This window comes from Cryptotermes secundus, unplaced genomic scaffold (genome assembly GCF_002891405.2).
Source record: "Cryptotermes secundus unplaced genomic scaffold, Csec_1.0 scaffold2763, whole genome shotgun sequence".
NCBI lineage: Eukaryota > Metazoa > Arthropoda > Insecta > Blattodea > Kalotermitidae > Cryptotermes > Cryptotermes secundus.
Window position 1 is genome coordinate 86,729 of NW_019727147.1, and position 16,003 is coordinate 102,731.

The following is a 16,003-nucleotide window of genomic DNA, read 5'->3' on the forward strand; positions in this document are numbered from 1 at the left end:
TCTTTGAAATTCTATAATCTCATTACATATCTTCTCAAGATATTCCTTTTTGGCCCTGTCTGTGGCTCTTTTCAGTTCATTCCTCAGTCTCCTGTATTTCCTCCTGCCTTCTTCATTGTTGACATTCTTCCATTTCCTTCGCTCCTCCATTTTACTTATCATCTCCTGTGTAACCCATGGTTTTCTTGCTATCTTCTCAACTTTACCAACCAAATCACTGATAGTATCTAACATGCATTCTTTTATATTGTTCCACTGCGCTTCAGCATTTCCGTTTTCACCTTCAATTGCACCGAGTTTCTCTTCTAGGGGCTCTTGCACGCTTTGTCTTTGAGCATATAACTTCTCCAAATCCCATCTGGGTCTGCGCCTTCGAAATCTTATAATTTTCTTCAACCTGGTTCGGAACTTGGCAACCAGCAAGTTGTGGTCAGAGTCAATATCTGCCCCAGGCATCGTCTTCACATCCTTCACACTGTTTCTGAATCGATGTTATATATATATATTGGTCTTCTGAATTATGGTACCATCTTCAGGTCTGATGATTGAATGCAATGTTTTCTTCTGAAAATGATGGTACTGCTTACCAGACCTTACGGTATCATAACGGATGTGAATAAGAATCTTTATCGCTGTGAGAATCTCAGATGCTCAACTTTATGTAAGATATTTTATATTTTATGTGTTATAATTTCATATTCATGATGACGTAATAAAGGTTCTCAAGCTTAACATCAGCTATGCGGGTTTTACTATACGTTACTTCGTTACTTCAAATATGCAACTTATCAGGGAGTGGTACGGGTAAAGCAGGTATTTAAGTCCTCCCGCTTATGCTTCACCTCAATATTTGATGTTGAAGATCCCATTACAAAGAGCTGCTTTCAAACATGGCGGCGGAGTACTTAATTTGGTGTCTGTGTTGTTCGATATTCCGGGCCCCTGCACGAACTCTCTGAATTCCGTGTCTCTGTGACTTTGAGCCCAGCAGTCTGTTCTCAACGTCTGAGAAGTCACTGTATCCGCGAAGATATAAATATCCAACCAATATTAAAAAAATTAGAATATGCTGCATGATGTAGCACATAAAATTAACAACGGAGGACTCTGAAGTTTATTGAGCTTACTTAAAAACAAGAATAATGAAATGTAAAGTGGCTGAAATTTCTGATATAGAATTTCAAGAAGATCTGTTCAAGCTGTTTGCGGAATACGTGGAATACTCAGTTCATAAACTTATTGCGAAAGTAGGGTTAATTTGGATAAATATGGCTGAGTGTAAAACTTGCCAGCCAACATTGGGAGGAAGCCAGTCATGCCGAATTTCGGCAGATATGTCCATACTCGTATATAGGAAAGTTAATGTATGGTCTCATATAAAACAGGTTCTGTTGTGGATCAGCCCCACTGAAAACTGAAATTGTCCGACATGTTGTAGTGGAAGTTTGTCTTATCGAATTTTAAGAACATTCGTTCGATGCAATTATTGTGGTTCTGATCATTATGTACCGTACCTGGTACCTATCTCCGGACACCTGCCCCGACACAAGATTGGACGTATAAATAATTCACAGCACAAACCATCCGTGAGAGTCAAGACCAATATTAAAAACGTTGAAAGAACTCCACACACATAAGGTCTACTCCTACGTTCATGCACTGTTTCACGGTTATTGTTGTTGAAATTAAAGTAATGTCAAAACGAAAGTCATCACTAAAGAGACAAATTCTCTATATGGTAGAAACCGAAAATGATAATTTTCACACATCGTCTACACTTGACGGAGTTGTAGGTGTTCGACTTCTGCTACAATAAATGGAGATCAGATGGGAGAGATGTTCACACTGGGTTGTGATCGGATGGTCTATCAGAGACATGTGTACATGATGACATCCGTAAAATGAAAGTGACAGGATGGGGAGGAAATATGAAGAACAGAGAAGAACGGAGGCAGATTGTTCAGGAGGCCAAGCTCACTCTGAACTGTAGCGCCGAGGGAAGGAAGGAAGGAAGTAATCAGAGTCATGTGGGCTGATTCCTTGCATTTCCTGTATATGTTGTTCGGTTCAATCTGTAAGAACTTCGATTCTCTCGAACATATTTTGTGGCCTTCCTCGTATGCATGTTAGACTAATGTTGTTGAAGCAGACCCTGTTTCAGGTTATGTTCGTGATTCTTAATTCGTAATTCTAAACGTCTGCTTGTTTCGTCGATGTAACATCTGCCACAATCACGTGGGACGTTCAGAAACACAATAAATTTATTGAAATACAATCGTCACCAATCCTTATATCGTGGCTGTTCCGTCGTTTGGGTAACTTTCTGTATCAGCTACAAGTAGACAGACGGACATGCATGACCTGTACGAGGAGTTCTTTTACTTTATAAAGGACGCAAACAAGGAATTGGGTACTGGAAGTGTAGACATGAACTCGTGACGGTAATCTTTAACATTGTTATAACGACACATCTTTAATTCTGTAGCAATGTAACGTTACACTGTACCGCAGACAGAGATACAGACAATTGTTGAGTTACACAATATTGCAATACATATAGGTACATGCCTTTGTTCTGGAATCCGGCACACGAAGCCACCTCTGTAATGAGCACGGGGTTTGACTTCCTCGCCTGAAGCCGGCAGTTCTCTCCACAAATCTCCTAGTTCGAGAACCTGTAGAGCTTTACCTCCACACCCCTACGTCTTCATGGCGGTGCGTTTTATCACGGAATTCTGATACTGATATTAGTATGAAAATAACACTTTTGTTATCAGAATTGAATTCGAGAATTTTTCTCGTTATACAATTGGACATTTTATTTTCTTGTAATTGAATTTTTTGTAGAACAACACATATTATACATAAGAAACAACGAATATAAGAGCCAGTGTACACTTTACAGTTATTGGAAGTAAGTAATTCCTTCTGCATGACACATTCACTGAAAGAAAACAAATTCTGTCTTTAGGAGACCCACACGAGATGTCCCGGAAATTCGAGCTTGGTGTGTGTCAGTCACATTGTTAGTGTTTGCTTGGATCAATTTGATTATATTTCATTCAGCAATATCTGTACATCATTAATGACGATTTTATAATTTTTCCACATATTTGTTCCTTTGAAATATCCATTGATCGAGAATGTACATGAACTATTGACCATTTCAGATTTACGGTTCTAATGCGCACTAGAAATCGCAGTGTAAGTCGAACTGTCGTAATTCGAATATTGATTTCCCACAGACTTATACCTTGTGAACTGAGATACATCCCAGAACTTCGGACAAAATATTGTTACGTAGTACGGAGTGACTAAAGACGGTAATTTGTATAATTTAATTCATTAACCATTTACAGGTTGTAACCACAAATATCTATAAAATTATCGCTGATTTCCCATGCTTTGCAAATCACTACACGCTAAGTCTTCTCCAGCCTGCAGTGTTTTGAGTAGTTTCCTGGTAACGGCTTCTGACAATGGCTATTCCTCTGCTTCCGGACTCAAATCCTCTCTAAAAGGCAACCCTCATCCAATTAAATCATTCTTGCTCCAATTTTCCACTTTATAACCCCTTTGTGCTGACCGAGTAGAAAGCACCCTTTCAGACACTACCTCTGTTGTTGCATGCGTATCCGTTGCAGCGGGAACGTGTTTACCAGCCGTTTCCCAGAAACGTCTCAACATGTTACAATGTGTAAAAAGTCTTATTTCGGCAATAAATCAATACAATCAATAAATTAATATAACAAATTCTATAATAACCATCTTCAGGAAGTAATTCAATAAATTCCTATCTAAGGCTTTCATGGAAAAGATTTTCAATTAGCGGAATTCTTGACACGCTGTAAGATATTCTGACTTTGTCACCGTCTAGAGTTTCAAGTGTAGAGATGGTGTGACCCCCAGCGATTCAGCATCCTACCAAGTCTTGTCCGAGACGTGAGCTGCAATTGTTTCTCTCCAGCGCCGCTGTTTCTCCTTGGCGCTGCAAGCGGGTAGATCCAGGATCCTGAGCAGCAGGAACCGTCCCATGGACAAACTTGTACTGCCCAATCAAACACAGGATTCAGTGAGATTTAAACTGAATTAAGATTATTACATACGTAACGGCCGAAGTCAGAACCGTGCAAAGCAGTGACAAGTCTATGACGAAGAATCCTGCCGCCGTGAAGGCTATTCCGTCGGTAGATATTTGTTGAGAAAAGAGCAAGAGTTGTTCTACTGCTTCGCTGTCCAGATGGCTCTGCACCAGAAATGTCTGAACTCTGTGTGATATATCTCTGGTCACAGAAGCCGCCCTTCCGCAGAGTACAGTCAGAGATATCATGGTTCCTAAGAAAATAAGCATCCACGTTACGCGAGATATGACGAAATCAGCAAAGTTTAAAGTGGTCACTGCTTCTACAGGTTCGCTGAACAGTCTCACAACGGAATAAGAACCTGAAGTTAGTGACGTAACAGTACGAAATATGTCTAGCAATATTGGCAAGCCAAATATGAAATTAAGGATTCTCGTACATTCATATATATGGTTATAAATCCTCCTAAGGCTCAGAATCGTGTGCGTTTCAGTGAAAGGTGTCTCTTTTAGGTCTGTTGTCACTGGGCTATTTAGGATGTCGACACTTGCTACCTGCATTATTCTGGAAGCCACATTGCAGGCCTTCTTGCTACCACTGGGTCCTTCGGGGCTCAGGACACAGGACACGCCAGTTTGTGACAGTCTGTTAGATACGGTTGAGGACAGAACTTCATGCATATCTGACAGTCTGCTTGTAATCATCTGTACCATTTTGCAGTATTGCATTATTGCAGTTAATGTAATTATATGGGCATAGCGTTTCATTATGCAGAACACGAAGCCAACACTTTTACTCCATACGTAGGAATCGTAACACGCAAAGAAAAGGGCGAAAGCCATTATTGGCAAGTACATTTGCACACTTTTCTTGTTCCTCTGGTACTCGCATCTTCCCTGAAAACGACATAAATTTGCATCTATCAATGAGAGTTTTCTCAAAAGCTCTTCTGTCTTGTACCTGTTCACAGTTACAGCCATGATCACCAGAATGAAAGCTCCGATGAAGTTTACAGGAACGGATATAGCGTTACACAGAGTGTCACTGGGATCCTTGAGGAAGGAGAATTCGATTCGAAGTGTGCAATACGCGAAGCCAGCCAACAAGACACTGAATGTTACGCCGCTTGCTGCAAATGCTCCGAAATTGGATGTAAATTTGATATCTATAATTTCTTCGTTTGTCGCCGGATTAATCTTAAGCGAAAATGGTGCCAGACCCATTATCTTAGCCATGTAATAAACAGGCTTAATTTCATGCATGAAGTTAGCAATATGGACACGACTTTCACTCATTTTAATGTTACTTTGAAGGATTTAGTTCACAGTTAAAACAGAACAGGATTATGAGAATTCTTCCTCTGTAAATGTGTGTGTGTGTGCGCGGCGCGATGCTCTCCACTCCACTGTAAGAGTATGTCTCTCTCTGTGTCTTAGTATTCACTGTTCCGCTAATGGCATGTAACACGGAATAAATATTATAAATACATTACTTAAATTAGTAGTGAGCTGGTCGGAATATAGTATCCTATATAAATTACTGTCCCATTAAAAATGTTTGTTTATATCGAATACTAGATACATGTTATTTTATAATAATTTAATGGCTTACATTGCATGAAAAATTCACGGTTCAGTGCAGCAACTGTGCAGAAACACTGATCATTCAACGTATTGCATCACCAACTGAAATGCGTGATGCTGACACTGTAGGCGCAGCCTGTACAACACACATCGCCTTCTGTATGATTAATAAAAGTGTCTGCATGTCGACTTCAGGCTGTATTTATCTTCCGTATTATTACTGTATGGAGCACGCAGTAGCGTAGTTGGTTGAGGTACTATACTACGAACCGGAAGGTCACGGTTTCGATTCATAATGAGGTCATTGGATTTTTCAGTTGACACAATCCTTCCATCCGCACTATGGCCCTGGGGTCGACTCAGCCTCTAATAGAAATGAGTACCAGGACTCTTCCTGGAGGTAAAAGGCGGCCGGCTCGAAAGGCTGACAACCTCACCGCTATCTGTGAGCCGATTGTCTAGAAAATTTAGAGCCTCGATGTCTGACAACCCTATGGGCCTCCACGGCCTGTTACACGGATAGCTTTGCCTTTACTTTTATTCTTATTGTTAGAAAGAAACATGTTTTTCCCAAGAGAGAATTAATCGATTTGACTTTTTTTAATAAGGGCATAATTTGTTTCTGTGAGGTAGGAACGGAATTTTAAGCATTAGCTACGTTAAATTGACGCAATAATAAATCAGTTTGTTAGCTTCCGCTTCGCTCCCACTTTGGAGCATAGAGCTGATTTATCAGTTTCCTAGATCAATTTTACAGACAGTAGGACTCATTGGATGGGTGATCAGTCCGTCGCAGGGCCGCTGCCTACACACAGGACAACACAAACACAGAATAAACGCATACACACACCAAACATCCATGCCTTGTGTGGGTTTCGAACCTATGATCCCAGCTTCTGCGGGAGCGAAGTCAATGTATACCTTAGATGGCTGGGCCACCGTGATCTGCAATGAGTTAATTACATGTTACTTAAATAAGACATTCTCTGTGATTTAAATTGATTTAGGAAATGTTCCTTTTCAAAATAAAGTAGACCTACCTAAAATTTGTGGGGTGTTACTTTCTGTTACAAGAAAATGATATTATTTACAGCAGCGCTTTCGAAAATAGGAGTCGCGAACCCCCAAGGGGACTGACGATCTCATGCGGGGGGCACCGAAAATGTTGATGTTATCATCACGCACATAAACTGGCATCTGAGGGGGCACAGTATCGGAAACGTACAGTACCACAGAAAAATTAATGTGCATTAGTAATTATGTTCTTAAATTGTTTAACTTCCTTGTAAGTATTTTTAATAGTTTTGGTGGGTCCTCGAAGATGTGTAGCCACAAAGATGTGGATCCTGAGATAAATAATATTGGGCACCATTGATTTGCATAATTCCGCGAGACACGGCCCGGCGCACGAGATCTGAGGGTTCGCAGCAGTAAGATCCGCACGGTGTCTAGAACCAGGTGAACACCATCAGTGTTGCAGTTACCATGGAGCGTGCCGAAATCACCAGTTTATGGTAATATAGGCGGCACGTGTATGCAGGTGTTTTGTGAACTTGTTGCATAGCAACGGATTTTCGAACGCCATAACACATAATTCCTCCGTCCTTGAACGTATGTTGTTGTAATGATGTATCGAATTCGTGAAGTAACACAACGGTTCGTATCTTTGGCGCTCGGCAAAAAGGGCGTAAGTAAAAGTTATGAATTTTAACTTATGATAACATCGCTTATTTATTTCGAACGGCCTTCAATAGGTACACGCCTGATACTTAGATCTCAAGCCAGAAATAAAGACTTCACATTTTCATGATGAGTGCCTTAGTTAAGGCATGTCCTTCATAATGAGTTTTACCGAAGTCCTTCATATCGATCACAAAATAAACAGACGAAGAGACTTGTCTGTTGACTTTACAACGGTCTTATACAAGTTTTCTCATACGGAAGAGAGAACTTAATAATTTTGATGGCAATTTATTTATATATTATTTGTGGCTTTCAACATTGACGTCAAACGCTACACAAAGACTTTAGTAATCAAGTTAATATTACGCGGAATTCATCTAGTGTACTTAGATCATACTTGGGATAGATACTCTACAATTATGAATATGTAACTAGGCAGGTCCACATGACTGTGTGTGTGTGTGTGTGTGTGTGTTACGTGCACCGCGACTAGCATTTTGAATACGCCTAACTAACCGATGATTCTCTTCACGAAACCATTTCTGAAGATCCGCATTGGTCATCGGAATATTGCGTATTTAAATACATCATTTTATTAGAATTCTGTGGGATTTAATAAAAATAAAATTGATATAAACATATGCATCTTTACATCAGTATGCGGGAAGTACCATTGTGTAATAATATTTTAAATAAAATTAAACCTGTTTTCTTTTTGTCGAAAATATTTGGTGTATCTCCAGTTAGAATCACGGGTTCAGAAAGTGTAGAAGAATGTGTGGAAATTAAACCCTGCCCAAGAATCACAAGTTATATTTGTCCTGTGATACTGTTCAGTGCGATGCTGTTTGGGCTAGTGCATTCTGTCACAGACTGCATTATGTTAGATGCACACGACGCTGGTCAAATGGTACACAATGTTGTGTGCAACCCAATGACGTATCTATCTGCTTCTGTGTCAATATTCACACACTGGACCACGAACAGGGTTACGATATCAAAACTGCTAGAAGAAATATTCTCTATTAACAAGGCTATAGTTAAGAGGAAGTGGAGTTATCGCAGTGAGGTTAAGAAATTTGATGGATATTCCAGTGTTGTGTTGGTGATGCTGTTTTTCGTTCTCCTCGTGTTTTTGTGTTGCGATATCTTGATAATGGGAGGGACTTACTTTATGTATGCATTTGGTGCGAACTTGCGTCTTGCGCATTTAGTGAATTTCATGATAGTTGCGCAGTTCTGCATGTTTGTTTCCTGTATCAAGTCTGCCTTAAGGGAACTGACGGGAATAATCGCGGAAAATCTGGACGAAAGCGCAGTGTTTTGTAATGTAATGCTTAATTCTGGACAACCTCTCATAAAATGTTCCATTTCAAGAAATATGCCAGCAGCAAATGCTAAATTCAACAACCGTGTTGCTCCGTGTCACATCGGGTTAGGCACCTTGCATCGGAAACGGCGGGAAGCCATTTCGATACATGACATCATATTTTGTAGGCACATTTATAATTGTGTTTACGACACATGCGCCTTGGTCAATTGCATTTACGGGATTCCGGTTTTGCTAGAATTTGTCCGTAATGCGACATTCTCAATAACGGATGTTCATTTTATTTTAAAGAGTTCGTATTTTCCTACGCTGACTTTTTTTTACAAGTTTAAAAGCCTTGCAACTAAATTGTGCTGGCTCTTTATATACATTTCCACTGTATTTTACATGACCGCATCCTGCCATCTTGTTAACTTGGAATCAAATAAGTTAATTGACAAAATTCAGAAGGCCCTGCTGCAACATACACTGCAGAAAGATTCACTTAAACAGCTGAAATTGTTTTCGGATCAGGTATCGAATAATCGCATTGAATTTACCGCCTTCTGGTTCTTCACTGTAGATATGTCCCTGTTTTGTGCGTTCGTGGCATCCACTATAACATACACTATTGTGTTAGTTCAGTTTAATTAACACGTTTCTATGTCTTGTTGTCAGCGAGTTGGTTTGCAGCGGACGCCCATGGGCGCATGTCTGCTGTATACGTGTTCTATATAATAAAACATGGTTAAAATCGACCATGGCCCTTTTTATTAGTGAAAATGAATCGTTGCAAACATTTAAGAGCATACCAGAACATTGCAACAGTAAGGGTTTGTGAGAGGTGTCTGTGGTTCTGTCGATATTGCAGCCTCTACATTTGAGAGGACGTTAGGTGGAGTCGTGGTTTGGGAGTACCTCTGAGAGGCCGCAATTTATAATAATCAGGAGAAGGGCTGAATTTGAAGTCCTCACGGCGACGAAGACTCTGGAGAGCAATATCTGCTGAGGTACGGTGCCTTGAAGTCCATCGACGTTTCGGAGGTTCTCTCTAGGTTACCTCCTGCATAATATAAGATGCTGCTAGTTTGGTCTGCGTAACGGCTCCTTGCTAGTTGCTGCCTACAGTACAGTCTTCCGAAACGTCGGTGGACTTCTGTTGGGCTACACAGAGAGATAGTTTTTTTTTAAATAAAAGAGTCTTCTGTGTGAAAACCCTGGTCAGAGACTGGAAGTGCAAAATTGTCACCTTTTAATTTTAAGCGGGCAATTGGTAGGAAGTTACCGAACAAAAATACATTTACGAATATAATTTATCCATAATTATTACATTAGATCACAATAGTTATGTAACATGCAGTAATGATTAAATGTATCTGTTTTGTGTTGTTATATTATTATATATTGAATGCAATATATGACACTTTTTCTGTAGTAACACTTGTGTTTGAGTATTGTTTGTATTTATACATGAATATATAATGATGCATATTTAAGTCTGTTTCTGTCAGACTGTCTTTAGTGTGATTTGAATTTAAATAAAGCACATTCAAATCCACGCGACTGTGATAAGAAACGTATATAATAATTGAATTTTCTTTCTCCACTGAATATCGTCGTATTTTGCAGGAATCTATGTTCCATTTCCTCACAACAGCAAGTCAACAGTGGCAACGCGGAGGCCTCTATGTTTAAAAGTAAACAAACATTGTGCCCCATACTTTTGTTCCGAAACAATCCTACAGCTCACCTTGAAATTATTTTGTCATCTTATATATTATTAATTACAAGACTATAATTCCCATCCCCTGTTTGTGTCTTTGTAACGCACAGGTTCCAGTTCCGCAAGAGTTGCAAATAATTTCTCTGCAACGGTGCTAACTTTGTTCTCTTATCGGAGAAGTAAAGAGGAGAGGAACGTGACTGAGGATTGGAGCCATTTGGACACAGATAAACGCGCGTAATGAAACTATAGACATCAGCTCTGCGAAGTGTGAACTGGGCTGAGCTGGAACTGGACGGAACCCACTCATATGATGTTAATAAATTAATTTCTTATTACTATAGGATTCGGACGATGGTGTATAACACACAGAGATATTGGGTTTTCGGACTTTAACCATCGTCCTGGTTTTTAAGATAACTAAGAAAAAACAGGACGTTTCGGAAACTGGATCTGTTTCCGTCCTCAGGTGAGGGAAAACACCTATTCTGTTGGGTCCCTTAGAAAGAGCTAGCCTCAATCGCTGGACCTAGAATAGGTGTTTTCCCTCACATGAGGACGGAAACACATCCAGTTTCCGAAACGTCGTGTTTTTTCTTAGTTATCTTCGTCCAGCGATTAAGGCTAGCTCTTTCTAAGGGACCCAACAGAATAGGCGTTTCCCTCAACAGAGGACGGAAAAAGATCCAGTTTCCGAAACGTCGTGTTTTTCTTAGTTATCTTAAAACCAGGAAGCTGGATAAATCCGAAAACCCAATCTCTCTGTAATTTATAATTCTTTTAAATTTAGTGTTATGTGACTTACAAAAATAACCACAGATATTTTATTTATGCAGTGAAATTTGAATAAGTTTTCATGACGTTTCTTCTTCCTGGTTTATGAAACAAATTGAACTCCCAATATGTCGGATCCATGAATATACTTTTTTAAGATTGTTAATTATCACATGGCTACTATTTTTAATTTATAAAGATCAGAGTCTTCATGTGATTAATTAAACACCATGTCATAAATAAGTATGGGGGAGTGGAGGTATAGTTCTGCCTACTTCCTTCCTAATATTAGTCATTTGCTTGTGATGCTTTTCAACCCTGAAGATAGAGATGCCATATTCCATTGTAAAGTCGGCGAATTTCTGTGGGACTACACGGCGTCAAGTGGCATATTCTTTTCTTTTTTTACTTTTATATTGAAGACGTGTGTTACTTCATAATTCGTTTTACTGAATTCGAAATTTAATATTTTAAATTGTTTCACTACACAAACAAAAATATTTGACTTATCCATTCACATGGAGATGTGGAAGTTTAGATTTTTGTTAAAGTCATCGATAAATTGGCATCCTTCAGTGAACATGCATGACAGCAGAAGTGAGAAGCGTAGTTATGCGTTGAATTTTAAAGAAGATTGCTCATAAACCACTCTCTTGAGGAGTTGAATTCTCAGTAATTCTGACATCTCTTCAGCTGTATGCCAAGTGAAGATATCTGTCGAGAAATTTGGGAAATAATACAGAAATGAGAAGAAGCTTACATGGTTTTGATATTCGCTTAACACTGTTGATTTCTGTAAGATCTGAGGCTTTCACAACTGTGATTATGAAGAATGTCGTCTTCTGGGATGTGGCGCCGTGTAGATCTTGTGTGAATCGACGTTTCGGAGGAACGTATCTCCTCCGTCTTCAGGATAGAAAAATCCACCAACGAGAAACCAACTTGAGCTGGTGGCTGCAGACTGAGTCACCAGTCGAAAACACCCAACATATAATAACAGGGATGGAGGGAGGGAAAGGGGGCCACATGGGAAATCAATAGAGATGGGAGGGGGTAGGATCTAGAAATGGGCAAGCAGGTAGAAGAAGGTGGGCCATAGTAGGTATAGGATCGTTGTTGGGGGGGGGGCGCCAGGGCTACCTAGCGAGCATTGGCCTAATAGCTTCGGAGTTTCGGGGCTAAACTGCCGAACCTGCATTGACCTACATAGCATTGTAGATCTGTCATCATGTTCAGGAGGTTTCTTGAGGGAGCAGATGAGAGGCTTCCATGACTTGCTGAGACAAAAACTCACCTTTCTCTTCATGTTGTTGGGATGGAGCTCGATCTCAATGGGCTCTTTAACGATACGATCCATGTATTGGGTATTAGAGGCGAGGATGGAGGTATTGTAAAATTGAATGCGGTGTCCCAAGTCGACGATGTGTTCAGCCCCGGCTGACTTCTCTGAATGTTCAAATTTTCGTTATATAGCACCGACACGGACCTCAGAGGAAACGTCTCTTCAATTATTGTGTGTTCTCTCGTTGCCGTAGAAACAGTGTGTCCACAGAACTGTTCCATATCAATTGCTGTTTTACTGACGGCAGTTTATAAAAGTGTTACTTGGCAATGGGTCTGCACGTCAGAATATATTTCCATATATTATTTTGTAGCCTGGAGGAGGACGATGATGTAGGTTGTAACTGTGCTCACTAAACTTGTCACGAGCTTGAAGTCGATGCTGAGAAACCCACAAGCCGTGAATTCTATTCTGTTGTTTGAAAGTTGAATCGAAAATAATTCCAGCTGATCCTGTATTTCAGGCTTCAAACCAGAAGGTAAAGTCAGTTTCCGAATTTTACTGATCGTCTCCTTGAACTCACTGTTGGCCTTGCAACTCGCGGACACGCTAGACAACACTTTTATGCAGCTCGAAAGTATCCACAGTAGAGCCGTCACAACTCTTGGCTTCGAATGCTGTTGATCTCCCTTGAACTGTGCAATCAGCATGCAACACACGTTATATACGTCCAGAATGAGACACATTGTGTATGTCATGAAGCCCATCAGCAGTGTGGGCCCATACATTGAATTAATCAAACGACATACGTGGTACAAATTTTTGTAACAAATTCTGAAATCCATGATCCGCCCTGAAACTCCAGAAGCGAGACCGGAAGTGTTTGAACGGAAGTCGGTTGGTCCTCTTGAGTTCAAAAAAACACGGCGACTTGTAGTATGGAATCCCTTCTTTAAATCCAAGAAACAAAATTCTTCTTTGCTGCAGGTTCGTAGTCTCTTCCATGTGGAGTTACTATGGGGCTGAGAGACGAAAATCCTATCAATTTCTTTATTCAACATTATCAGTCTTTGCGTAAGGATTTCCACAATGTTTACATATTGCAAGTCATTTACAGCCCATGTAAAGTCACACAGATATATCGAAACGCCGTAGTAACAGTTGAAGTTGCCTCTCGGTTTGGTGTACATGTTAACAGTGTGCAGCACGAGGTGATATGCTACAGTAATCATCATTATGATAAAGAATTTTATATTATGCTTCTTGGTTACAGTTTCCTTGTTTTGGAAAATACACTCGTCCACAATCGATAACTTTTCTGCTACCTTCATGATTTTCTTCCGGTTAATGGAGACTGATAGAGCAAGTGCCACCAAACCGGTAGCACAAATTAGTGGGAATTGTAATATTTTAGCCACGAAATAAGAAAGCGAATCTGGATTTTGGGTGAAGTTTGATACAATGACATATACTAACCCCAGAAATTCTACAGTTAGCAGTGACAGTGACCAAGTAACAATTTTAACGTTTCTGCACCAGGATATTTCTATTTTTTCACCTTTGTTCTGTTGATCTGTGACGAAGGCGTACGGCGCAAGCCCAACCAATCGTGATAAAGAATGCACAGCCTTAAACGCGTCCCTCACGCTTGTTCTCGAATCCTGTTTCTTCCGCATACTTGAAAATAACAACGATTTTAATGGAATGTTGTAATTGCTTGAAGTGACTTCCTTGCTGGTAGTCGTGTTCTGGTGAAGCAGACTAAACTCTTTCCCTCCACCTAAGCGTAGCGCTGCTTTCCCCTGCCCGTGTCGTGAGTAATGATGGCACATAAATCTTGGAGCTGCCAGCGAGCAGACTTGAATGCACGACTTGTGGAGTACATTCAGATTGAAATGAACTGTCGTTGTCATTCAGAGCAACTTTAAGGGTATATACGAGTTACAGTGTTAGACAAAAGTAGTTTAAATTCCAATTTAACTAATAGCTGCACTTTGCATATCTTAAATAAATCCAGCACTGATGTAAATAATAAGATTTTAAATTTTAATGTGGGAGTATACTTTTTATTTTATCACTTTTTTTTTGGCTACATTTATCACTTATGCCACTCATGATATTAACATTTTTGAGACTCAGTACTCTCTGAATCGAACCTGACAAAAATAGTTGAAAGTAAATTAAATTATTTTTTATGAAAATAAGTAAATCACATGTTAATATAAATAATATTGTTGTTATTTATTATATTTATGAGAATTATGAATTTAATTTTATTCACTTCGATTACTGAAACACTGTTTGAGAAGAATGAAACTTGACAACACTGTAGCATACCATGAGCTGGCTGCCTTGCACATGAGCGGACCAACGCCACAGCTGAAGCTTCAGATGACGCGCTGTACAGTTGTAGGTTAATCGTAGCTACATTTCTCTTTGTTACACTGTTACATTGAACGAATGTCTACTGATATGTTATACGTCGTGTCATGTACGCGTACTCCATTGTGGGCAGGTATCACGTATGTTTACACAATAATAACGTACGATTGACCTGAATAACATGACATTTAATATAATTTTTCATTATTTGTGCTCTGGTTTTATTGCCGTATATTGAGTCAACCATCAACATCAAGATCTATTGTAGTCGCATTTGCTGTAGAGAGATTATTCATGTCACGAGAATTCGTAGCTTTCTCTACATGTAAAGGAGTACTGTAAGCGTCAAGTTTATCGTCGTCATTACGAAATTTCGGGTCACCATAGCAAATAATTGTCTAGCGCTAACACGTTTCGTGATTGCAAGTTATATACTCGTAATAGGCCACGAACGAGTGATAATCTTATATTTTTAAATCGATGTGATAAGAGAGGTTATGATTGACGATTTTTGCGCGTTATTCGTGGGAGATGGCTTGAAACATCGGCCTCGACGAATCATTCGATAACAAATAGGACTGGAAAGGAATGCAGAAGAAGTTAACGTAACCAATGAGGAGATTTCCAGTTGAATTCTCAACGAGTGTCACACAAGTTCCCTGGAAGACATTTCTTGGCCTTCCTGTGCTGGTTCGAAGGAAGAACTTGCAGTAGGATATTTGGACTTCGTGCTTCACAGAAGTATGAAGGTACTTGTCAGAATAATGCCTTATTGTCTGTAAGGAACTTCTGAAGCGCAGTGCCTACTCTGCAGCCCTGTGAGTGACGTCGAGTGTGTCTTCTTACGAATCCGACAGCGCAGTTTTCTTGCTCTCCAAGTTCCTCTCTGAATTTGAAGAAAGTGAATCCTCTCTTTCTGCTGAAATCTGCGACAAAAGGACATATGAATATAGACTTGAGCACAGTTGCTATAGTAACCGGCTGTGGGTTTAGCAAGGGAATCCTGAGAGTGTTCCCCTCCATGTAATTGAAGTTTAGGAATATAATGACAGGATGTGCAAGAGAAGAGATGTTATGACGAATATTAAGAATGCATTTAATCCTGTACACAGTGTAGCCCAGTTGGTTGGACTGGCGCCATATTCTTTTGTAAGAAAGTCTGTGAATTCTGACGAAAGCGTCGAC

At 39.8% G+C, this 16,003-nt stretch overlaps 1 protein-coding gene across 1 annotated transcript; it reads right to left on the bottom strand.

Moving 5' to 3' along the window:
* Positions 1-4,069: 4,069 nt before the first annotated feature.
* Positions 4,070-14,349, bottom strand: LOC111864570. The gene is made up of 4 exons (XM_023851921.1): positions 14,281-14,349; positions 12,231-12,290; positions 6,587-6,610; positions 4,070-4,246 (listed from the first exon to the last, which is right to left on the bottom strand). The coding sequence occupies exons 1-4, from the start codon at positions 14,347-14,349 to the stop codon at positions 4,070-4,072; spliced, it is 330 nt and encodes a 109-aa protein (XP_023707689.1).
* Between the last annotated feature and the right edge of the window lie 1,654 nt (positions 14,350-16,003).

Bases quoted from the DNA above. Each gene is read 5' to 3' on its own strand.
- LOC111864570 (XM_023851921.1), bottom strand. From the start codon at position 14,349: ATGACAACGACAGTTCATTTCAATCTGAATGTACTCCACAAGTCGTGC. The intron at 6,611-12,230 runs GCTTGCCCATTT...AACTCATTGCAG, and splicing joins TGGCCCACCTTCTTCTACCT to ATCACGGTGGCCCAGCCATC. The intron at 4,247-6,586 runs GTATACATTGAC...TTTCTGGTGCAG, and splicing joins CGGTGGCCCAGCCATCTAAG to AGCCATCTGGACAGCGAAGC.